This window comes from Perna viridis, chromosome 10 (assembly GCF_037379345.1).
Source record: "Perna viridis isolate PV_CMFRI_1.1 ecotype Kerala chromosome 10, ASM3737934v1, whole genome shotgun sequence".
Classification (NCBI taxonomy): domain Eukaryota; kingdom Metazoa; phylum Mollusca; class Bivalvia; order Mytilida; family Mytilidae; genus Perna; species Perna viridis.
In genome coordinates, this window is record NC_142454.1 from 41,527,734 (window position 1) to 41,552,236 (window position 24,503).

The 24,503-nt window shown below is 31.3% G+C and overlaps 1 protein-coding gene across 8 annotated transcripts in view; it reads left to right on the forward strand.

Annotated features, from left to right (window-relative positions):
* Window positions 1–24,503, forward strand: part of LOC148605826 (uncharacterized) — a 44,901-nt gene that overhangs the window by 3,519 nt on the left and 16,879 nt on the right. For 5 of the 8 annotated variants that reach the window (XM_088547923.1, XM_088547925.1, XM_088547926.1 and 2 more), the window contains exons 2-18: window positions 2,801–2,835; window positions 5,700–5,797; window positions 8,464–8,661; window positions 9,151–9,220; window positions 9,616–9,725; window positions 10,503–10,593; window positions 12,046–12,282; window positions 12,500–12,576; window positions 14,055–14,084; window positions 14,578–14,604; window positions 15,658–15,768; window positions 17,083–17,197; window positions 17,777–17,896; window positions 18,171–18,368; window positions 19,985–20,020; window positions 22,458–23,256; window positions 23,839–23,904. In XM_088547923.1, coding sequence (XP_088404049.1) covers window positions 2,801–2,835; window positions 5,700–5,797; window positions 8,464–8,661; window positions 9,151–9,220; window positions 9,616–9,725; window positions 10,503–10,593; window positions 12,046–12,282; window positions 12,500–12,576; window positions 14,055–14,084; window positions 14,578–14,604; window positions 15,658–15,768; window positions 17,083–17,197; window positions 17,777–17,896; window positions 18,171–18,368; window positions 19,985–20,020; window positions 22,458–23,256; window positions 23,839–23,904 — 2,418 coding nt within the window. The remainder of the gene's footprint in view (window positions 1–2,800; window positions 2,836–5,699; window positions 5,798–8,463; window positions 8,662–9,150; window positions 9,221–9,615; window positions 9,726–10,502; window positions 10,594–12,045; window positions 12,283–12,499; window positions 12,577–14,054; window positions 14,085–14,577; window positions 14,605–15,657; window positions 15,769–17,082; window positions 17,198–17,776; window positions 17,897–18,170; window positions 18,369–19,984; window positions 20,021–22,457; window positions 23,257–23,838; window positions 23,905–24,503) is intronic. The other 3 variants (XM_088547924.1, XM_088547928.1, XM_088547930.1) reach the window with 3 other exon arrangements.

A 24,503-nucleotide genomic window follows, 5' to 3' on the forward strand; every position in this document is an offset into this window, starting at 1 on the left:
TTTTTTACAAGCCTGTCCTTTTTAGCTGTATCAAGCTTGAACTGCCCTATATGTTCGGTGTTGGTCCTCTGTTGGCATGTCTAACTGCCCACCCTGAAGCGCCAGTAAGAAGATGACAAGAATGATTGATAATAAATAATGAGCAAAAAAGGACAACAGACCAAAACCAAGATGCCAAACACAAATGAACTAAGAAACAAATAGCATAAAGCCCATAAATTAGAAAGGGAGTTTGGGATAGAGGGGGTTTACTTTGGTGGGTTGAACTCAGGTGATCCAATAAGGTGTGCACATCCTGCTTCTTGCAAAACACACAATTTAAGTGTTCCATATGCTCTCAATTTATGAAATATACAAGTGTACACATGGTACAGTGTACTTGAGTCATATTACAATTTACAGTTTGCTCATACTTCTCTGAAGTATGTATACATGTATAGTACACACAAAGGATATAGATTCTCCAACTCCCATTTTGGAGTCACTTTTCGGAGTGACTCCAGGAAATTCCCAAAAATGCCATAGAAATCCTGGAGTGATCTTAGCATACTTCCTCAAAAGGACATAACTAAATACTCCCAGCTGGATGCTTTTTATTCCCCTGACCATCCTTTGAATAACCACCTACATCCTGTCTTACCTGTAAGGTGAACATGATTGCTATACACAAGGTAATAAAATACTTGGAGTGACTCCAAAATACTCCCAGATGGGAGAAATCACTTGGAGGATTTTAGGAGTGGACTCTAAAACTCTGTGATCCACTGGACACCGAAATAAATGAAGAGAATCCTCTCTCTCTGGGTGTACCGTATATCAATTGAAATCAAATAGTCAATGATACATGTGATGTACATGTATAATCCAAACAAAAATGTGACATAGTAATAAAATATGATTTCGGCTTTAGGATCAAGTAGTATTCAGTGAAAATTTTCTAAGTTTGGTATCAATGATATTGTACTCATTATACATGTACACATGTATGATAATGTACACTATGTACAGTCTAAGAAATTGGGACCATCCCACCAGCCAATGCCGGTAAAAATTGCTTTCAAAACAATGTATCGTATATATAATTCTTTTCAGATTAAGGGAAGGGGCTTGTTTTCTGAAATTTAGACAACAAAGGCTGTATGTAAAAAATGTATAGAGCTTGTACATTTGCCTCTAAAAATTATAACAATGTGCGGTATCTACCATTTTCAGTCAACAAAAGTTACATTTTGGTAATTTTCATCCAGTGGATGGTTGAGCAATATTGGTGCAAATAAAGTGTCTCAATGACATAATAAACGTGCCATTGTATGTTCAGTATGTTTCATTTATTATCAACAGTGTCAGTTGAATTCAATTTATTTAAAGTATAGTTAATATAAAATATTTTAATATATGTGTACAGGTACAAATGTACATGTATACTACAAAGAAAAAACAAAAACTTCTATTTTGCACCAGGTACAATGTAATTATTTTCAATGCAATGAAAAGTGTACATTAAAGTTGTGCTCAATATAGCTAACAACATTACATTATATATTCTGTTGTGTTTTCAGATGTCAGATTTTGTTCATGGCAAAACTTTAATTTAATAAACCTAAACTCCTCACTTAAAATTTTCCAAAGCCCAAATTTAAATATTTATACCCTCTAAAAGCATTTAAAAGAATAACATCTAATCAATGAAGGCGCTAAGTTTGAAGCCGACCTTTTCATATTCAAGTATGCTCAAATTTATATTTACATATATATAGTATATGTCAATGTTAACATCATAAATATTTTGAAAGAGCTGTGATTGTCAATTTGGTTTAAATAAAGTAGCTTGTTTAAGTTTGTGGATAATCTGTTCTCTTTGATAACCAAACAGTGCTGTCAAAATCACTAAACATAATACTTGTTCATTGGATTATTTTCATTTACGGAGATCATTATCGTAAATTGCAATTTAGGACCCCATACCTGAGAAAACATTTGGACTAATCCTATATTCACATAAATCTGGACTAATTTGTCAGCCCAATGATTGTTTTGTCAGTAAATATGAATTTTCGTCTAATTCTTCTTCTACGAGTATGTTCATGTCTTTGTAGTAGATTCTTATTGCTATGGAGCACTTGAAGTACAGTCTACTTTGTACAGGCTTCTTTTATTGTTCATGTGAAAAATAAATGCATTATTGTAATATTAACATCAAATTTTTGAAATGATTTTGTTAAAAAGTAAGAGACACAAATAATGTACAAATGTAGTACATTAATTTAGGAAAGTATACACTTAAAAATGGAAATACAGTGTTTCAATTTAGATTTTTGATTTGAGTAACACCATCCATTGAAATTGTTGTGCCCTTTGACCTTTTCAAGACACCCTGTTTTTTATAGAAAAAATGTTCATTTTCATTGTTTAAAACACATACAAAATGTATACAGACTATATATATATATAAATTCATAGTGAACTAATTATTAGGAAAGAATTTGTGTTCTACATTTTTTTGTAATTAACTCTCAATTCCACAAGTATTCCATACAAGTAATTTTCCTTGATATTTCGGCCCTTTGTCTTTGAGCATAAGTCAAACAAGGGTTGACCTCTGTAAAGTAAAACATACATGTACATACATTTTTGTTTCCATTAACCAGAAAAGGACTAGTATTATTTGAAATACGTTAGTCCTAAAAATTTACATGTGCATTGATGCTAATCTGATAGTCTAGGGTAAAGTTTTACATGTATTGGTACATTATGTAGTCCTAGATTAATTAGGAAACTAAAGTTATTTTTTTGTTTGCAGGAAACACATCAGGAGAAGATTATGGACATGCAGATGTAAGTATATGCATTGTATATATCATGTATATGCACAGTACAAAAATGTACATAGAAAAAATTTCGACTTTTAAAATCTTTCATGTACATGCATATTTATATACACAAAAATGAATCTATTCTGAATTTATAGTAAATACTTTATGCTGAGAATTTTCTCATATTGGTCAATGACCCATATTCACCTTTTCTTGTTTCATGAAATGGGTGATTTCAAACAACACATTGGGCTGCTAATATGAATAATGCATTCTTTTTATACAAAAAAAATGGGCCATTCACTCATGCCTACCTATCTTTTTAGGTAATATTTGAATTTTTATGGCCCATGACCTCCTAAAGTGATCCTTTCATATGTACACTGTAGGACACACAGACTACAGTAGAAGTACTTTTAATGTAATTTCTTCATTAAAATTTTAAAATGCCAACTTTGGAAAAAAATGTACTTCATAGATTTCAGTGGTTGTATATTTTCTCTTTGCACACAATGTATAAATTATATTGACAATGAAATTTTAATATTGGTGATTTAATTTTATTGGATATCTAGTTTCTGACATTATTTCAAAAGGAAGATTTATAAAAGATGGACATTTGGATTAGTTTTTGTGAGATATTACAAGACTGTTATTTTTTTTCTTCTACTGCTTTGTCATACCTTGGGATTCTTTCTTTTCATTCGTTTATCCCCAAATAAATATGCTTAAAGAAAAAAAAATATGAAAGTTGATTTTGTCCTTTTGTGCTTTTCAATTTAAACAGTTTACATATGGATGTAAATTTCATATGCCATTATGTTTGTTCATTATATAATACCAGGGTTTAATTGAATCAAGATTTTATATCTTTTCATCTCTGTTGAAAAGAGTGGTAATTTTGATGAACAAAGTTTTGTGTGTACTGCAAAGCAGTTTATGTAAAGAATTATTTGAATATTGCTCTATTGGAAAATCAGGCAAAATTAGGAAATTCATGTAGGTGGCAGACATCTAATTACAAGATAAATATAAATCACATCTAAGTAGTTTATGAAATTTGTTCTACTTGTTAGAAAATGACACTTGTCCTACATGTCTGTTTAAGTTCTTTGTTACATATATACAATAATAATTAAGTGTCAGTTTCTGTAAGATTGATTGATTGTTAGGGTTTAACGCCTGGGCTGCAATATTTCATCTGTATTCAGGTGATAAACATAAAAGTGATAATACATGTATAATGGACATGAAATGATGATGAAATGAAAAAAGGGATGGGACACAAGGATAATAGGGTCAACAATTTTTTTATTGCCACAAGATAGAAGGGCGGGATGGGTAGGGTCGGGCAATTTAGCCTCCTGTGGCCGAGCGCAAAGGTTCCTACTCCTATCGAATACCACAGCAGGGGACTTTAATGTGCGAGGAATGTGGCATCTTTCCCAACACAGTGCACTACTATGGTTTGCGGTCAGTTTTCTGTATTATAGCCTGACAGCCCCAGCATGTAACACGCTAGGGGTACCCCATTTCACCACCTGGGGCACACAACCCAGTTGCTCTGTGGGCAGAGCGCCTAGCCCCTGGCTAGGGTTCTGAGCACTATTTAGTCGCCTTTTACAACAGGCTTAGTGCTGCTGCAGGCCTATTCTTATGACACCCAGACCTGCACGGGATCAGGCAGTCTGTGAAACATGGTATGTAAAACCCATGATTTTGATAGTGTAATTTGACTATTTGCACCATCAGAATCAAGGAAAACAGACAAGATTGTCCATATCATGCTGGACCATTGAGTTACAATTTCATTGAAATGCACTTAAAATGAACATTTCAGGGACAGATAACTCTGTCAAAAACCTCATTTTTCTAGGATTCCAATGAAAAATTTCTGCACAAAGCCAGCGATGCAGAGATAAAATAATGGTCTTTTCAAATAAAGAAATTGTCCTTGAGTGATATCACATAGTCAGACTGGGCAGGTTTTGACATGCATTTTTCTGATTTTTCCCATTTTGCCTTATTCTTACAAACACTGACACATAGAAGTCTGGCAAGAACTCTGAAGAAAATGACACTTGTCTTGCAGGTCTGGTTCATTAATACAATATCACAAGTCTGGTAAAGGTATTAGATATTGGGTAGTATATTACTGTACTGTGTGAGATATGAGACAGGTACTACCTGGTATGCTACTGAAGAATATTTTGGAGTTTGTTGACATATTTAAGGAGGTAGACCTGGGGTAAGGGACATAACACTTCAAGTCAGTGATATGTTTGTATTATATGCAATTTCATCAAAATCTTCCAAGCTTCCCTTTGAAACAGAATGATATCAGTCCAGGTTACTTTGATGCTTACATCATACATGATGTTGGTATAAAATGGTGAATACAAACGTTCAAATGATTTGTAAGAGTTGTGTCCCTTTCCCTAGATCTACTACTGTAAGCTGCTGTAGCAGTATTCTGCTTTTGTGGTGCTTGCTCTTTAGTGGAAGGTAGAGAAAATTCATGGGCTAAAAATTATTTTCTGCAATCTTGCAATTTTTTTTGGCCAATTGTACATTCAATCCTTATTTTACTACTTCTGACTACGGACTTTTCCACTAAATGGGGCAAATAATATTATCAAAGATTCAAAAAGCCATGCACCTTTAATCAAAACAAACTCAGGATGGATTAATAGGGATGAATAACATGCAATATGCCCCTGACCGTTAGTGGCAGTTGTCTGAAAAGGTATGGGCTTTTGCAATCAGACTCAAAGCACACTGTAAATCTGTAATTGAACAAGTCTTATAATTTTCAGTGATGTTAATTTGCTAAAAAGTTAATTTTTTTCTAGTATTTACTTACTTTCATTTTTTTGTTTATTTTAGTCATTTTCTGGAAAAACAAACCTTACACCAACATCACCCTCAACCCTGTCTGCCTTGATTGATATCACATCTGAACAGAAAACTATATCAGATCTCAGGTAAGTGATGTTAGCCTTAGACTTCATTCTTATACCTTATAAACATTCCAGCTGTATATTTCCATATCCTAAAATGATATTTGATGCAAATTCAATTTTTAAACTTCTTTGTTTTGCATGTTTTTGTGTCCCTTAAAGTATTTGTATGTAGTTGCTGCTGACTTATGTCAGATTTATTTACGTCACATGACAGTGAACTGATGTACGTAACTTAGGCATGAAGAGTTCTCTTGGGATTTTTTTTGGCATTGTCGTGCATTCATGCCTTGTTTAACAATCATCTATCAAAATTTAAGTGTACTCATCAGTGTTCTGTCAAGGTTTTTGAAATTTGGGCGAATTTTACTCATATATCTAAATTTTGTGGGTGAATTTTTTTCAGATCAATAAAACTCATCAAAAGTTTACTAAACACCCTTGGAGCTTGATTTAATGGTCTTTTGTGTATGTTCATGTCACATTGGTTTATGTTTGTGAATTGTGCATTTGTCAGTGTCTTATCAGAATTATAAAGATGATGAATTTATGTTTTTAAAATTTAAGATTTCCACATGAAAGGAGCAGCACATGCTCGTTATGTTTAAATGAAAAGGCCCAAAACTGGAAGTTATCGCTAACGTTTGTAAATGCGATATGCCTGAGGCTTCATTAAACTTTATGTACCTGAGCTATCAATGAATTTTAGGCATGAAAATTACACATACAGGCAAATTTTATGAGTGATTTCAAAAAATTATGTGTGAAATAAACATACAGGCGGCCTTGGAAGAACACTGACTCATAATGTTTGAATATAATCAGCTGAAACCTACACACTAGGGCTGCTGACCACAAAAACATTTGTCATGAAAATTAACTTTCTCACAATAGAAACCAACTTTTTTTATCATGTGTACAAGTGGGAAATAGAAATCTAACAAAAAAATGTGTAAAATTTGATATGAAGTTTTGCATGCAGTTGCAGCTGTATTTTTTTTATGTCCATTCATAAATGGCGACTTGTATGTGTTGTGCATCTATAAGAAATGTTCATTGCCCCTTCCCTTCCTTTCATTAACAATGGTATGTGATTTCAGAGTTTTAAGTGACTCCTTGTGCCCTAAGTGTGATATTGATTACAGTGGATTCCTGTTAATTGCATTGCCAATTTGTCATAAAAATTATTCAATTAACAGAAATAAACATTTTTTTTTAAAACACCTGATGTATTCAATGTTTAAGTGGGATATATTATTTTTCTCATTTCAAAGTTAAATGTAGATTCCTGTGTTTAAGTGTAGTTGGAGAGAAGAGAACATATTGTTGTAAAAACAAATTTGTTAAGAAAACTGAAGGATTTTACTAATGATGTATTGTTTTTGTATCCATTTAAGTATGTTTAAATTTGGAAAAATTTTTATGCATTTAAAAGGATTATTTTATTTTTTGGCCTTATATTATGCAATTAAGAGATATTTTTTAATGGATAAGATGGAAAATAGTTTTGTTTTCCGAGTTACATGTACTATGCAATTAACAAGTACAGGTATGTGATTAATTGGAATCCACTGTACTATCTTTAGTTCTGTCATAATCTCTCATGGCTTTCAGAACTTTTTAAATTTGTTGGGCGGGTTTCACTTACCACTAGAGAGTACTTTTACTATCAAACTAATTTTTACTGGTAATTTTAGAAATAGAGTAGACAATTCACTAGGATTCTTTTGACTCTGTAGAAAGCATTTATATTTTCTACTAGATTGTGGTATGTTAAAAACAATGTTAGTTAATACTGTACATGTACAGTACTTACATGTAATAACTTTGGTATAATGGAGGAAAAGGGTATTTATTTGAAATTCAATAACAAATTTATAGGTTTTGATTTTTTGGGATTAATTAGATCTCATGAACATGATATTTTTATTTACTATATTTTGTTGTTGATTTTGTTAATTGTGAAATAAAAAATGATAAGTACATGTACATCCAAATCATAACATTTTCATACATGTAAAGTATTCTATGAAGTCTCCCATTAGTTGGTATAATTGATATTTTGTGATAAAAAAGAGAAATTGCTCTTCTTTCATGTCATTTTATAAAACATTTGCCTAAAGTAAGCCTACAAAAACTTATTTCAGAGCTACATGTATTATCCCAAAATGTGAATTTCTGTAGCATATAAGAAATTTACAAAATTTCACCCTTTAAGCTTAAATCACTTTTAAAAAGTTTTGTCATTTGGGATGTAGGGCTAAAAAAAAAGACAGTGATAAAATTGTTATTATTCTGTTAACTAGGTTTTCTATATTTTTATGGATCATTGTTTTTCACCAAATTGCACCCAGTATTCAGACTTCTCTGGCCTTGAATTATATATTGTTTATCAAAATTTGCAGTTAAAAATTTCAAAATCATTAGAACACTGAGGCTTCATTCCTAGTATGCACATGGTAAAACCTCTTGGTGATTGGTTTGGCTTCCTATTTCGATAGTTTTGTTTTTACGCACTTCTTTCAATTAGTTTTTGATTTTGTTTTTCCCAAGTATTTGATTCTGATGAGAGGTTATTCCATGAAACACATGTACAGCATATCAAAATTGGCAATACTTATTGGATTATTTTTGTATGTTATTTGCAAGGAATCTGATCATTTACTAAAATATCTTTTCCTATTTATTAGGAATCAGTTGGACTCTCAGAGGAAGGAGACAGATAGACTACAACAGGCCCTTTATGGATCTGACTTCTCCAGCTTTAAACCAGTCTCACATCACTCAGGTCTCCCTAGCAGTCCCTCTAAGACTGGCTTCTCTACTTTACCCTCCACAGAACTGTTCTCCCAGACTGCCAGACGGCCTGTCTATGATTATAATCCACCGTAAGTATATTTAGGGATTGTTTTCTATTGTTGGTTAAAATATTGAATGTAAATGACTTTGGGTTTGTTTATGATTAATTGTGAAACGTTATAGCATAAACCAACCCAAAGTTTATTGAATCCAACAATTGAAAACAATTATTATATGTCAATTTGAAAAAAAAAACAATTAGAATTTTTTTTAACACTAATGATATGAAGTCATCCATTTTTTCAAAGGCACAGTGATACTTTAAATTTTGCCATCCCCCCTTTTTTCACAGTTACGTGGCAGGGTATTAATTAATGTTCTATTAATGCCCTATATTTGTAGCTTGGAATATTTTCCATTTCTGGATCTGAGCCTGAATACTTTTATCTAGTAAATAAATACGTGTGTATACTACTTATAAGCCATCTAAAGTCATCAGATCACAAAAAATTCTGCATATTATATTTTTGCTTTTTATTACTAGTTAAAAGTCATGTTATTTTCCATTTCAATTTCAGTTCACATTTAGAAAAAGCATTAAAAGATTCTCAAGAGCAAGTCACAGATCTCAGAAGACGATTGCAGGAGGTAAGAAAAATCACCTGAAAATATTTAACAGATGTATTGATGTAAAAGTTGATAATATGACAGAAAATTTGAAAGTATTTATCACAGGGATAATTTCAGCTTTTTAGCTCACCTGGCCATAGGCAATGTGAGTTATTGCCATCACTTTGCGTCCATCATCGTCATCTAAGGCAACTAAGAATTGAGTTACAAAGCATATTACGAAAAGAAAAAAAAAAGATGGTCAGAGTTAGATATACTGGTAATCAGTAAAATTATAAAATAAGTCTTTCAAAGGAATAAACTGATTTTAAATTTCCTTTCTAAAATTTCTCCTTGAAAACATAAATTTTTACAAATTTAGATTATGTATTTTCATATTCAACCTAATCACACTCAAAATTGGTTTTTTACAGAACAGTGAGACATTTGAACAACACAAACGACAGTTTAGAAGTACCATAGAAGATCTTAAGGCCAAGTTACAACAGACTGTATCTAACAGAGACTCTGTGCTTGAACTCAGGTAATAACAACAGACCTGATGGGTATTTGTAATATTTTTTTCTTATTTCCACAGCATGTATTTAGAAGGTAACTGTATTGTGTTTGACGGTTGCATGTTGATGTAACAAGAATGGATTTTGTAAATATATCAGAGACAACAACCTTAACAGGATGAAAAAATGTCAGTTCCAGGTCACCCATGGGTCTTAAAAAAATGATGAGGAAACCCTTACACCAGATTGCAGGCTGTGACTGGCCATACAAGGATAAACAGTGGCAGTTGCTCAGTAGCCCATGGCTACTAGAATTTGAGCTGGGCTACCAATCATTTGGAAAAATTTAGTTGAACATATAGAAAATATTAAACAAAAATATGGTTTGGGCTACCAGCTTGTATTCCTTAATTTTTATCGCTGTTATACACAGGAACAGCGAAAAAGATGCCCCCACATGCTGTAGTAACATAAAAGTAAACTGTAAAGGGAAACAATACATAAAGAGGCCAGAAATTTCTGACTTGGGACAGACATGAAATGCACCATTTACTGGAGGCACATGAGTGGAGTCAGTAAATTGTTATTTTCAGCTGTCAAATCCAGATTGAAGCATAACCAAATATACTAACATAGAGAAAAAATCTGAATATATAAAACTAATTTTACAGACACAACCTGCTAAATTCAGTCACTAAAACTGCTACTCGGTACACTATTTCAGACTAAATTCTGATTCAACTGGATGTTTGAGTTTTGTTAGTTCTAAACAATTTTATATCAGTAGTATTTGATATTTTCAGACAAAGGGAGTCTTCTAATCAAGAATCTATGATCCATAAGTTACAAAGTTCTGTTCATCAGCTGACAGAGAAGTGTAACGCCCAGGAAGAGGTATGTTTTGTTCAGTGATAAATGCCTCATCTTTGTTAAAAAATAAGCAAAGGATAGTTCACCATCTGTGATCTGTTTTTTTTTTGTTTTTTTTTAATTTTCTTTGTTTATTGATTGCCTCATCCTTGATCTGTGTACAAGAAAAATAGTTAAATCTAATGCGTTCTAGGCAGTAGTGATTATATTTTGGCTATTCATGATTACCAATTGATTATCTTTATTATTATGTAGATTTTCTGCTTTATTGAGAGCTATTTTCAACATAAATTTTAAATTTTGTAAATGGTGGATTGATTTTCGTGCTGTGACGTTTTAGTTGGAAAAAGTCTGAGAGTGAAATTACCTAATTTAGTTCAGTGTGAATTACCAAAAATATTCAATGAAATTTTCACAGAATGTTTATTACATAATCCCATTATGCAACACCTATTTTAGATTTTTGATTCAAACATATTATGAAGATAAATTATGCTTGTTATCAAATGGATATGGGTATCAATTTCTATTTATCACTGCTGATAGTGTTGTTTTGTCTTAATTATCATAAAAAAATATGTTTATTTTTCTGTCCTTGTATAAAGATGTTTATTTTCTGATCTTTGATACAATGAAAGTTTTTTTTTTAGCTTTAGATTTCATTTTTTTTTCACATTTTTACCTTCACTAGCCAAACACTAGTTTCACTCTGTATGTATCACATGAAGACTGGTATGAGTCCAGGGTAAATATCCACTCATTAGTGTGATCATTTTTGATAATATCATGTTTGAATGTTTTCTTTTTAATATGTTGAATAGCATGATGCAGAAACTTATAATTTTTAGGATTTTTGTATGTAAAAGATTTTGAAAAAAAAACCAACTAAAAAGTGTGTGCTTATGCTCTCTAGCAATATTTTTCTGACTTAATTTTTTCTGTTAAACATACTTTACATTAAGTTAACAATGTAGAATAGCGCAATTATTTATTCACTGCAAAACTTAAGGGATACACAACACCTAAGGGAAATAAATCTGTAAAAATCAGCAATACGTTTTATTTTTTGGCATTCTGATATCAAATTTAAAGCTTCTTAATGATCAAAAGTTTTGTTGGTGAATCTACTATATATTGAAATTAGTCGTATGAAAAATTTGGTTAAAATTTTCCAAAATTTATATAGTTTGCTTCATTTATCAAAGTTAAACACTGAATAAAATTTCAAATTTAAATGAGCCAAAGACATTTTAGAGAAGATGTCAAGTACCCCCTTAGTTCATCAAATGTAGAAGACTTCCACCTACAAATGCATTTGTTGAAATGAGCTTTTGTAATACTTAACAGACCTGAAAATAATTTTTATATTAGTCAAAGTAATCAACTGCCCTTAGTAAATAAATGGATTTAGAAGTGACAAAATCTATCATTCAGGACTGAATATTTACATTGCATAGTACGTAATTATACTTTCAGGCTTTGTTAGAATCCACCAGGAAAAGTGAAGATAACAGCCGAGAGAAATATCTGTCTGAGACTGCCATTAACCAGATACGACTACTGCTTAGTGATGTGGAAAGGAAGCGAGGCAGAAATTATTTTGATTCTGATCCTGTATCCAAACAGGTTCCTGGAATGCTGGTACACACCCTGGAGAGATGTTTACAGGAAATGGGAGGAGACTTGGAGAGCAAGAAACAAAAAGTACAGGAGGTATGAGTAATCTCCCTTTGAAATTTGGTTATCTTTGACTTTCCAAATGGAAGGTTTATAGAATCTATGTAGTCTGTATCTATTTAGCAAAAAACCAACTTTTTTTTTGCTTGACAACAAAGCTACAACTTTCCAATATTTAATTTATTGCATAAATTTTAAGGATGCTTACCTACCTAATCATAACAAAGCTGTCTATTTTCAATTTGATTTGTAGCTTGAAGATGAAGTGAAGACATTGAAACAAACAGTCAGTCAGGATAAGGAATCTCTGATCAAAGAACAGCAAGAAAAGTAAGTTTCAATGGATCAGGAAGTGGAGAAACAAAATCATTGTAGACTAGTTATCAAGTGATCATTTTATAGAAATCCATATTTCCATAGAGGGCCAGGTAATTGTCCAATTATTGTGTAGAGGCATAGCACCGAAATCTTGTGTGGTTTGGGGAACGACACATTGCTATGTTTGAACTTAATTTAATTAATATAATACCCTGTTTTATTAACTTTTGACAAGACTTTTAGGTGTAGGGCTAGCAGTACCAGACACTGTGCCCTTGCTGTGAAAGAATTTGATATTGGGGAACCAATTTCAAGTTAACGATGTTCATAGAGTTTTGAATATGTGGATTTTAGGGCATATCTATGTTTAGCAATTGAAACTTCTTTAAGTGTTCATTTCTTATGTACAGTGATAATAAATTGAACAAATTTAAGGTTGTCAAAACTCAATATGATTAAATCACATAACATACATGTACCTGAAATTGTCTTCCTGTTTGTATTTGAGTTTCTTTGAACTATTTTTTTTTTACCTTAGTTTGGCTGTAAAACTTAATCATGATTTTTTTTTATCCTGGTTATAAGTTATATAATGCAAAGTGCAAAGTGATAAAAAACAAAAGTCAAAATGAACATGTTTACAAACTTAATGCCAAATGTTTAAGGTGATATGACACTGTTGCTTTCAGCTTGAAAAAATTCAGAAGCAATTGGTAAACTGAGATCATTTATAACAGAACACCACACTTACACACAACTATTTTATCTCTGTAATTTACACCTACAATGTATTTAACCTTATGTTCTGATTATGGTATTTTTAAAAGCTTCAGGAAGATTGTGTAATATAATATAATTTTCTTAATAGTACTTTCCCCCTTTTAATGAAACAAATATATGTTTTAAAAAAATGCAATTTTCAGGATCTAAAATTTTAAGGCAGAAAAAATGGCATTATTTGGGTAAAGAAGAGTTTTGTATGAATTGAATAAATGGGGGAACTTAAAGTTTCCTCTGATGCCTCAAGCTATCATTTTTCCGAAGGGGGAAATGATTCACTCTGTGTTTTTGGGATGATTCAGTTCATGGTACATTTTGGTGGCTTACAATACCAACAGTATGATGCTATTTTAAACAAATTTGTAGGTGGTAGAGTTATGGCTAAAATTATTTTAATGACTCTGAGAATAAAATTATTTCTTGGTTAAATGTTTTATTTCAAATAGAATGTTTGGTCAAATCCTGACTATTCATTTCCTCTTGCACATAAGCAGCTTTGTTTTGTAAAATATGGCAGCACCCATAAAAGACATACGTCTCATAAAATGTATTGTGATATGCTTCGTTAATAATCATATCCAATATCATGATATGTATTTTTTGAGTAAAAAATGCATTGTGACACCCCTAATTTTTTTTTCAAAAATAAAGTTTTTGAACTGTATTCACAAATTGCAGTAATTGTCACATTTTAATACCTATTTCACCAGAGAACAAGAAGCGTTGGCACTGTTTCGCAAGTATGATTTGTGTAACATTTAACATTGTAACAGTGCTTTCACTCATTAAGTAACCAAACATTCACTTAAAAAAAATGATTTGTTTTATTGTTATGAGGAAATGCTATGCTGTTACCTATTTTGAAAGAAACATTGCTATCAGAGCTGATTTTGCAGTTTGTAATACAGCAAAATATTGATATATACAATTATACTCTTAAGAAATTTTTGTTAAATCATAATTTATGTAACTATTACTGTGAAAGTACTTTAATTTGTGGCTATCTGTTTTCGTGAATTACCAAGGAAACACAATTTCGTTGATTCTTGAATTCATGGTTTTGAGGTTTTCGGGATACTCATGAATTGGAATCTTTTTTTCATTGGGAACCAAATTTTATGGTTTGGTCTACCCTCAAAAACCATGAAAATTGGTACCTCTCAAATAATAGTACTTTCACAGCAGTGCATGCATCATAATTCTACATACATGATACTAACACTTTCATACCAGGATACAAGAAGAACAGGCTTATGTTAAGTAAGATTGCTGGAGCTTGTGATGCTGGGAACTTTGTTTTCTTATGTCAATGGTTTTCAGAATAATCAGATGGTTAAAAATGTCTCCTTTGAACATTAATGACATTGTTTTCATGACTAATGGCCTGAAAACCAAAGAAAAGATTTTTAATTTCAATTTCTATACTTATCTCCTTATACACAACAAAAGAATATTGTATAACTACTACCATCGGTCTGTCTTTTGATTGACAGTCTGCAAAACCAACAGTCTAAATTCAACATCCTTTATTTAATATTAAACAAACTAAGTATATAGTATAAAACGAAAATCTAGATATTTAAGGCCAAAGGTTAAGGTCAAAGTGGGATACATTAATTGAAAAAAAGATGTTGAATCAACACCCATTTAACCAACAGTCTACTTAAATGTTATGGTAAAGGGTATCTGAAACTCTTGATTTACAGGTCATAGGTCAAAGGTCAATATCATGGCATCCAAATTTTACAGGGAAAGGGAATGTAATGCTTCATGTTGCCCTTACTTACTTGAATGCTATGTGATGGAGATGTTGCCCTTACTTACTTGAATGCTATGTGATGGAGATGTTGCCCTTACTTACTTGAATGCTATGTGATGGAGAGTATTTGTTTTACTGAATTGTGTGATAACATTGAATGAGTTGATAAATTAATTGTAATGGTGTTTGTTGATTAAAGTCAAAACTTTTTACGGAGCTTCAAGTTTGTAGGTTTGCTTAAACTTAGGTTTATTTATAAATTTCCACACATGGGAATCTGACTTACTTTGAACACCTATTAAAACTGGGAATACATGGCATAGGTAATAGTTTACAAAATAAGTCAATGTTAAATGTAAAGTAAAGAAACATATCTAATTGGTGATAAAAAAGGATGTTTAAAAAAGACAGACTATTTACTGACTAAATATCCTTTATAAAAATTTATTTTATACAGACATATCAAAAGTGTACAAAAATTTACAATAATACACTGAAAATGTGCTTTGTAGCTATACTTTTTTTTCCCTTAAGTGTCATTATCTCTGTTTCAGGGTGACTAGTATGACTGCTGAACATGAAAAAGAAATTAAATCAGCTCTAGAAAGGGCCAATAACTCTAGGAAACAGACTACACAACTGCAGTCACAGCTGGCTATGTTAGAGTAAGTAATAATCATTAAAATATGAAGAATCATGTTATGAAAACATGGCATTGGCAGTTTTATGAATGAATTGTTCTCATTTTTTTCATTGAAACTCAAAATGATAGGCCAATGGTCACACATTCATTGCCTCCCCAGTTGTTGTTAAAAGTTCAAAGGTCATATCAAGTGTTTTTTATCATATTTTTATTATTTTCTTTGTCAAATTACCCACCTAATCATAAAGTAAGTGTGAAAATTTGATGTTCCCTCTTTGCCCATTTAAAGAAAATTAAAAATCACCTCTATCATAACTGTCTTACTTTTTTGTAAGTCCTACATTCAGAATGTTTGGAAAAGGCAGATTTTTTTTACTGTCTTCTGTTTGTCCATCTGTCCACCTAAGTATTGTACAATTATTTAAACATTTTTGTTAGTATTAAAGTGGTTGTCATAGAGGGAAGCTTCCTTTCATTTTTAAGTACCATTCTGTGTAAGAATCAGGCAATGGGTTGTCCACCATTTTTCTCAAATTGGCCTTGTCATTCAGTACATTTAGAAAACAACCTTAAAGCTGTTTCAACTTTATATTGAAGCATTTGTGACCGTTATTTCATTTATTGCTTCTATAGGGAAAAGTGTGGGAAAATTGTCCCGCCAATTTCCATAGTACATTTCAAGTATTAAGTAGCTGTCTTTGTAAGAATCATGCAATATCTGAAAAATGTGGTACACCCCAAAAAAGGTTACATATTTTTATTTTTGTAATTAAGTTGTTGTATGGGTCTATATTATAAAATGTGTAATTATTCATTCAAATCTGCCTGCTCTTAGGAGATACTCCACATTGAAAATCCAGTAGATTCTATTGTATTTGAGCGCCATTTACAGAGTTATCTCCCTTAATTTTGAAATCTACAATGCATTCTATATAATTTTTTTCTCCTAAGAGCACTGGTTATATGAAAAGCCACATATTAATTTCTGTTTACTATGACATTTCAAACAAAATATCAAAAATAAAAATATGTAGGCTTTTTACCCATGAATCACATGATTCTTGCATGATCCTTATCTGGAGAACTACTTAAAGTCTGTGTTCATGTGCCACACCTTATACACATTTTGCTTAATTCTAAGAAATTGAAGTACTTTTAAAATGTTTTCCTTTTCTTGTTACTAATCAATGGACCTTTAATTTTTAACCTTGCGAAAAGGGGACGAATGTTATGTGCTTCAGCACAGCTGTTTTTAATAATCAAGCAACAAAAATATCTGTTGTTACTTTTCTTAATTATTTAGTGGCTCTTTGTAAATGTAAATTATGTTTTATAGAGGACAGTATGAGCAGCAGATGAAGTTGAAAGATGAAACCATCACAGAGCTGGAAAGTAAAGTCAAGTTACTGAAGGAAGAATATAATGAAGACAGAATTAAATGGACAGAAAAGGTTGGTTGATTGGTTTATTTGAAGAAAGGGATGGTTGGTTGGAAGGAAAGGATGTTTGGTTGGGAGGAAAGGTTGTTTGGTTGGGAGGAAAGGTTGTTTGGTTGGGAGTAAAAGTTGGTTGCTTTATTGGAAGAAAAGGATGGTTTGTGGAAAGGGCGTGTTGGTTTGTTTATTTGATGAAAAGGATGGTTTGTTGGAAGGAAAGGTTGGTTGGTTTATTGGAAGAAAAGGATGGTTTGTTGGAAGGGAAGATTGGTTGGTTATTTTTTTTTCATTTGTTGGAAGAAAAAGACAGGTCAGATGCCTTGAAATAAGAAAAAGTTGGTCTGTTGAAGGGAAGGAATTGTTGGTTTGTTGGTTGAAAGGAGAAAAAATGTTGTTTGATTGGTTGAATGGAGGGAAAGTGGTCTGTTGTTTTCATTTGCTTAGCTTGTTTTTCAGCAGATTTCTTTAAATTTATGAACATTGATTTTCCTAAGGTCCATGGTTTAACCAATTTCATATCCATAAAATTTTGTACTCAAGTAGTTCTTAGGATTTTATGTTAATGTTTACACGCACGTATTTTCTGTTATGTAGAAGGACTCTGTGGATGAGACATTGAATGGTGTACAGAGAGATTTATTAAAAACCAGAGCCGAGAGAGATGAGTCGGTGAGAAAACAGGCTGTACTGGAATCAAAAATTGAAGAGTTGCAGGTACATGTACTAACAAATTTTAGATCAAATTATTATGTAGTAAAGAGATGACCATATTTGCATTGTCCTTTTTTTTTCCTTTATCACATTTTGATTTTTTTGCTTGATAATTACAGATAAAGCTAGGGATTGATTTGGAAAGGATCAAACTTCAATTTATATCTTAAGTAATATTAGAATCACACTTAAAAGCTCAAGAAATTACATTTAACAGGAAAAGTGTAGATCAGAATATTTTTATATTATCATTTATTTCATCACTTTGATTTTACAGAAAAATGTTATCAAGCTTACATCAGATTATGAATCTGAGAAAAAGAGAAACTCAGAGCTTCAACAAAAAGAAACAGAATTACGGGTACGACAGACGGAACTGGAAAACAAAGTGGATGAAAAACAGAAAGATGTGGACAGACTGGATAAAATGTTGGAGTTGGTAAAACAGGAATGTAACTCCCAGGTCAATCAAAAGGTGAGATATTGTCTTTGTTTTTTTGTAGTTTTTGTCCTGGTATATTATGGTGTATGATGCAAGGCAATGTAGTGTGGTATCATATGTATGATATGTGCCCATTGGATATTAGCCTGTTTAAAAAGGATGACAGCTTTGATGGTGATGGTTTATGTAATCATTTGTAGACATCATATATTTCCCTTTATTGTGTATACAAATCAGAGTTGGGGCTGATTACTTTCTAATGTAATCAATTACCTCATGGTAACACCGGGAAGGTGTAGTTGATTACATTATGATTAATCATAATTTCAAATGTAATCAATTACATATGAATAATTTTGTCAGTGTAATCATGATAACTTCCACACATAAACAAAATAAAATTAGTTGACGTCTTTGGTATAATGCAATGACATAATTAGCAAAAAAAAATTATATATAATTATGTGTATTGCAAATACAAATTGCCATTTGCAGGAAAGCATATAGCCTTTAACAAATTGATGTATTGAATACTATAAATGTAGAAATTTTTGTGAGGGGGGATTTCCTTTATTTCCTGTTCAGAAATTTCCCCAAAATAAACTTCATAATGGGTTATAGAGTTGCAGATGCTTGACAAAATACTAATCCCAAAGTATTCACCCAATGAACCGCAAAAAGTTTCCACATTTTAAGTAATCATTAGTAGTTAACTTTAAATTAGTCTGATAATTCCAGTTAAAGGTGTGGAAATAGTGAAAACAAGATTGTACATGTAGTTAAATATTCGAAATCTTTCTCACTCTCCTTGACTTTCAGATTTATCTGATTCTTTTAATGTTACTCTAAATGTCTATTATTTTGTGGTAGGCTTGTTCCTACACTGGGTATTAATTCGTTAACCAGATTTCTAATCAATGACTTCACTGCTTCACCAGAGCTACCTTTTCTGATTCAGTATAAATGTAGAAACGGAATGAAATTTATTTATGATGAGCTTTATCTAATGAATTCTGTTAAATTGTCAATATTAAGGATACAAGTACTATTAATGCTTTGGTGAGTTGTCCTGTTGTTAATTGTTAATTTAGAGTCTTATTTTGTTGTTTCTGGCATTTGTAAACATGTTCTTTCGTCTTGCACAGCCTGATATTAGCATTGTTTGTCAATTGTCATAATTGGCTTTTATAGCCATGTCTTCCATATCAAACTCCAAAACTCATTGATTGATGAACATAAATTTTATATGGTAAATGTTTGTTTTAATTGAAGAATAATCTTTTATTTTAGATTTTTATTGTTTTAAGAATATTTGTTTTTGAATTATTTTGCTTTTTTAAAACACAGTTTGAACAAATATTTTCTATTTCAGAAAAAATGCCTCTGGGGGCAGGGGGCAGTTGATTTAATAATGTGATGGTGGGGAAGAAAATAAAATTTTTCTTTTAAGACAAATATATTGCATCTTAATTTTAATGTGTTGGTGGTACCCCTATATATTGTACATTTTGCCCCCAGGACACACTTTTTTTTATGGAATAGCCGTACAATATTTCACTCAAAATTTTAAAAGATGTAAAGGTAATTAAAAAGAATCACTTATTTTTTGTGTTTGTTCTGTAGTTAAAAATAGAATACATGTGTTTTAGGAGCCTATTCGGGATCCTCGTGTTTTCAAAACATTGGTATTGCTTTCTTTGCTAAAATTACACAGTGTGAATAATATACACAGTCACTGTTTTTATTCTCCTTTTATTATGCAGATTTATATTTTAATTAATCTAGTCACAGTATATTAATACAGCTAGAAATTCTAGGTTTATTTAATTGGTTTGTCACCAGCCAAGGATTTTATGCATGAGTTGACAATTTTTAAACAAATCCTTTTTTTAATGTTTTCTTTTTGAAATATTCTTTATATCCCAATTTAAGATGTGTACTCACAAATTTTAATAGTTACTTTCAAGAGTTATCACTCTTTTTCCTGAAAGGCAAAAAATGAGTTGGTTGCTAAGTTCTGAAGAATTGCTTTATAGCCAGAATTTGACAAGTTACATTCATTTATTTTAGAAATAAGATAGGGAGTATTTTCAAATTTTTCTGTGCTCATTAATGTGAGAAATAGGAAACCTTGTCAATTAAATGACTTGTTTAAATATATTTCATTTTTATTTTTCTTGTAATAAAAAATATCAGGTAGTGAAAGCAATGGAAAACAATAAAACTCTGGTTGTTGACAAGCCAACTCAGTTTTTATTTCTCCAGGTGTTTTTATTGATCCTCTTTGCACAGTATTACATTGTGTGTTTTATCTATATGTACGTTGTTGAACCTTTTTCCTTTGGCGTATCTTTGCTTTCCTTCTTGTGCTTTTCTTCTTCGTTACTTTGGAAGACAAAAAACTGCTGCAACGCCACTACATGTATATTTTTATTTCTTTAATTCTCATCTTTAACACCTAAATTGAACTGGACATATTCTTGCATATTTTATTTTTAGTTTTCCATACTCCCCAAAAGCTCTAGAAATTTATGAAGTTTGTATTGTTTTTCACATAAAATTTTACATTTAATTCTTTTTATTTAAAAGAAACCATTCAACATTCAAAACTTGCAAGTATAAGTTTCCTTGGATTGTATTACCAAGGATGGCAGTAAATGGAAATTCAGTACCTCTGCCCCTCCCAAAAAAAAATCCATTCGGTGGTAAGATACAAATTGACAGATTTGATATACTGGGTTTACCTCCCTTGTTTAAAAGTCAATGAATTCCAATTAGAGAGATTTAAATCATTATTGTTTGTTTTTGTTTATACACTGTTCATTTCAGGTTGAATACTTAAGATTAGATAAGTAACATTACTCTTGGGAATGAGAATTTAAATAGTTAAGAACAATAATTGGATTAAAAGATAAAAAATATTTATTCCTTAAGTTTTTAAGGCCTGTAAATATGTTAAGAAGTTTACTAGTAATGAACTTGGATTTAATCCTCACTATGGTACAACATGTCCTGGGATTATATTTTTGAAGATGAGGTACTGTACAGTTTTTACACATTGTTTTTCATTGGATATGTAAATATGACTTTGACCATGGGATATGCTTTGAATTTGAATTTGAATTAGCAAAAATTGGAAGAGAATAAATGTTTGGATTGATTATGTCTGTCTTTGAAACTGGGACCAGCCTACCAGCCAATGCTGGTTAAAATAGCGGCAGGCTTACAGAAATTTGCTTCCAAGCCAATGTACCCTATATAAAATTCTCTTCAGATTAAGGGTAAGAGCTAGAAGATGTCTGTAAAAAGTTCAGATACCAGCTAAATTTTATTGGTGTTATCTTGTAATTTTTTTTTTTCATATGCTCATCAGTTTTGACAGGACATAATATGGTATACTGCTGTTCATCATTCCGTCCGTTGTCAGCACTTGGTACAGTAACTCAATCCAGATCCAAAAGGCTTTAAGCCTTTCTAATAAATTTTTGGTCAATTGTTCTTATTGGTTGAAGAATGTTCCCTTTAATTTTACATGCATTTTGAACATTTGGTTTTTGATTTATAGGACTTTTTGCATTTAAAAAGAAAGGGGGATGGTGTTTTTTTCTGTTTTCACACTATAACCGAAAAACACTTTGAGCAAATGCCACATAACTTTGAGAAATTCTTGCTCCCTTATGTTTTCTATGAAATTTAGATTTTACATTATTGATTTTTGGCACTTTTTCATAAAAAAGGGAGGTGGTTGGACATATCAAGCTTTCATGGCACTTTTTTTTTTGTAACAATTGGTTATACTTTATACTGTTACTGGTACATGTATTTTAATTTCAGTTTACTTGGTACTGATTTCTATGACTCCTTTTTACAAAAGTTACTAAATTTAATATTATGCATTTGATTTGCATTCCTGTTTTTTTCGTATTATGAAGAAGTAAATTGAAGGAAATGTTTTTTTTTTCATATATACAACATGTTGTCTCTGATTTTGTAGTTAAAATATGGATCTTGATGCTAATACTTTTTTATGTGCTCACTCTACATGTTAATGCTTATTTTTTATTTTTAATACAAAATGCTTTTGGAAGAAAGTATTGTTAATGCTGTTTATACTGTTTTTAGGTGAATTTTGCTGAAAGACAAGAACGAGAGAGACATTTTGACCAGATTAGCAACCTGACCTCTCAATTAAGTAGCATTACAGAGAAGTGTAACAGACAGAGTCTAGAAATAGAACTTTGCCGATCGGAAAATAATAACCTTAAAAAGGAATACCATGAAACGAGTGATAAATATGAATCTCTTAAAATACAGTATGATTCAATCCATGCAGAGAAATGCCATTATGTCAATATGTTGGAAGACAAAAAATCAGACATTGATAGGTCAAATCAAGAAAAAGACTATTACATGAATTTATTGGAGCAAAGAAATGAGGAATTAGCACAGATAAAAGCACAGAGAGAAAGACTGAATATACAGTTGGAAGAAAAAGATAGGAATTTAGATATTCTTCAAAAGCAGTCAAGTAACTTTTCTAATATGATTGAAAGTTCGTCAAAAACTACCGATGCCTTACGGGATGAGAAAGATAACCTTATGGCAATGTTACAGGAGAGAACGAAAACTTTAGAAGAATTAAAACTGTCAAGAGATACAATGTCAAAGAAAATGAAAATACGGGAAAAACGAATCCGAGAACTTGAGGAAGACAAACAACAAAATATGGAAGAAATTCAAATTCGTAAGGAGGAGGCAAATATAATTCAACAAGAAAAAGAAAATTTGTACCGTGAGTTGAAGGAGAGTAGATTTGAAGTTGCTACCATTACTGAAGAGAAGGATAAAGTGAGAGATATTTATGAGAAACAGAAGAGTGACAGAGAAAAAGAAATTGGAAGATTACAAGCTAGGGTGAAGGGTAGGTATTTGTAGAGAGAGAAAAAAGAAGGTAGACACAAAGGAAATGAGTAAGCTAAACAAAGTTGAGCACAGCGATTGTTAAATAGATAAATAACAAATTGCAATACTTAGAACAACTGAAATGTATTCCCAGAAATGTATTCCCAGAAAAAAAACAATTAGTATTGACTGCACGAAGAAAAATCAGAGGTGTATTTATATATATCGAAAGGATGAGCAACTCCTTATTCCTGCTAAAACTATTGTAATAAGTAACGATAAACAGAATTTTCAAATCTATAAATTCTGGAATGAGATAACATGTGCAAAGATAACATTTTATTTCATGGTCATATGAGACGTGTAGATATTATGACTTCTTATTATGGCAGGATATTTTTACTTCAACTAATTATTGATACAAGACAGCACCTGATAAATGTTGTGAGTTATTCTGAGATAAATGAAAAAATTTTAAAGAATTGTTTATTAAATTATTTTGAATGTATTTTTTGAAAGTCTCTGAATTTGATTTAGATAAGAATTGGTCTTCCTAGTAAACACTATTTGTAGATTTATATTTCTATCATATATATTTCAGCTGCAGAACATGAAGTAAAGCTAGCACAGAAAACATTACGGACCAGAGACTCGGCTGATCATCAAGGTACTATTTAATTTGTCCCTTTGCCTAAACTCAGACTCCCAGCCCAGATAGAAGTTAAAACATATGAATCTAGTGTTTTTTCAAAAGATATCTTATCCAAATGCAATTGAACCCTTTAGGTCATCATATAAAAATTGCTTGATTCTCATTCAACATTTTTCAAAATAAATTACCAATTTAAGTAAAAAAATGCTGTCAATTTGAAAGAAATTGACCCAAATTGGGAAAAAAATTAAAATAAAAAATTTTCAGGGAGGGTGAAAAAATTTGGTTGGGACGCAATGAGAATCGAGGATATTTTTTTAAAATTTTGACTTTAGCTTAAGATTCTTAAAATTATCAAGATTTTTTTTCGTGCTTCCTTACTTAGATTAAATTTTAAAGAAGCTGGTATATTTTTTTTCAATTGTTCCAGCTACTGTAAAAGTATTTTAATTTGTGGATACCAATTTTTTGGGTTTAGGGAGGAAACAGAAGTTCGTGGATTCTTAAGTAAATGGTTTTGAGGTTTTCAGTATACTCATCATTTGAAATCTTTTCATTGGGAACTAAATTTCGTGCTTGGGCCTACCCACAAAAACTACGAAAATTGGTACCCC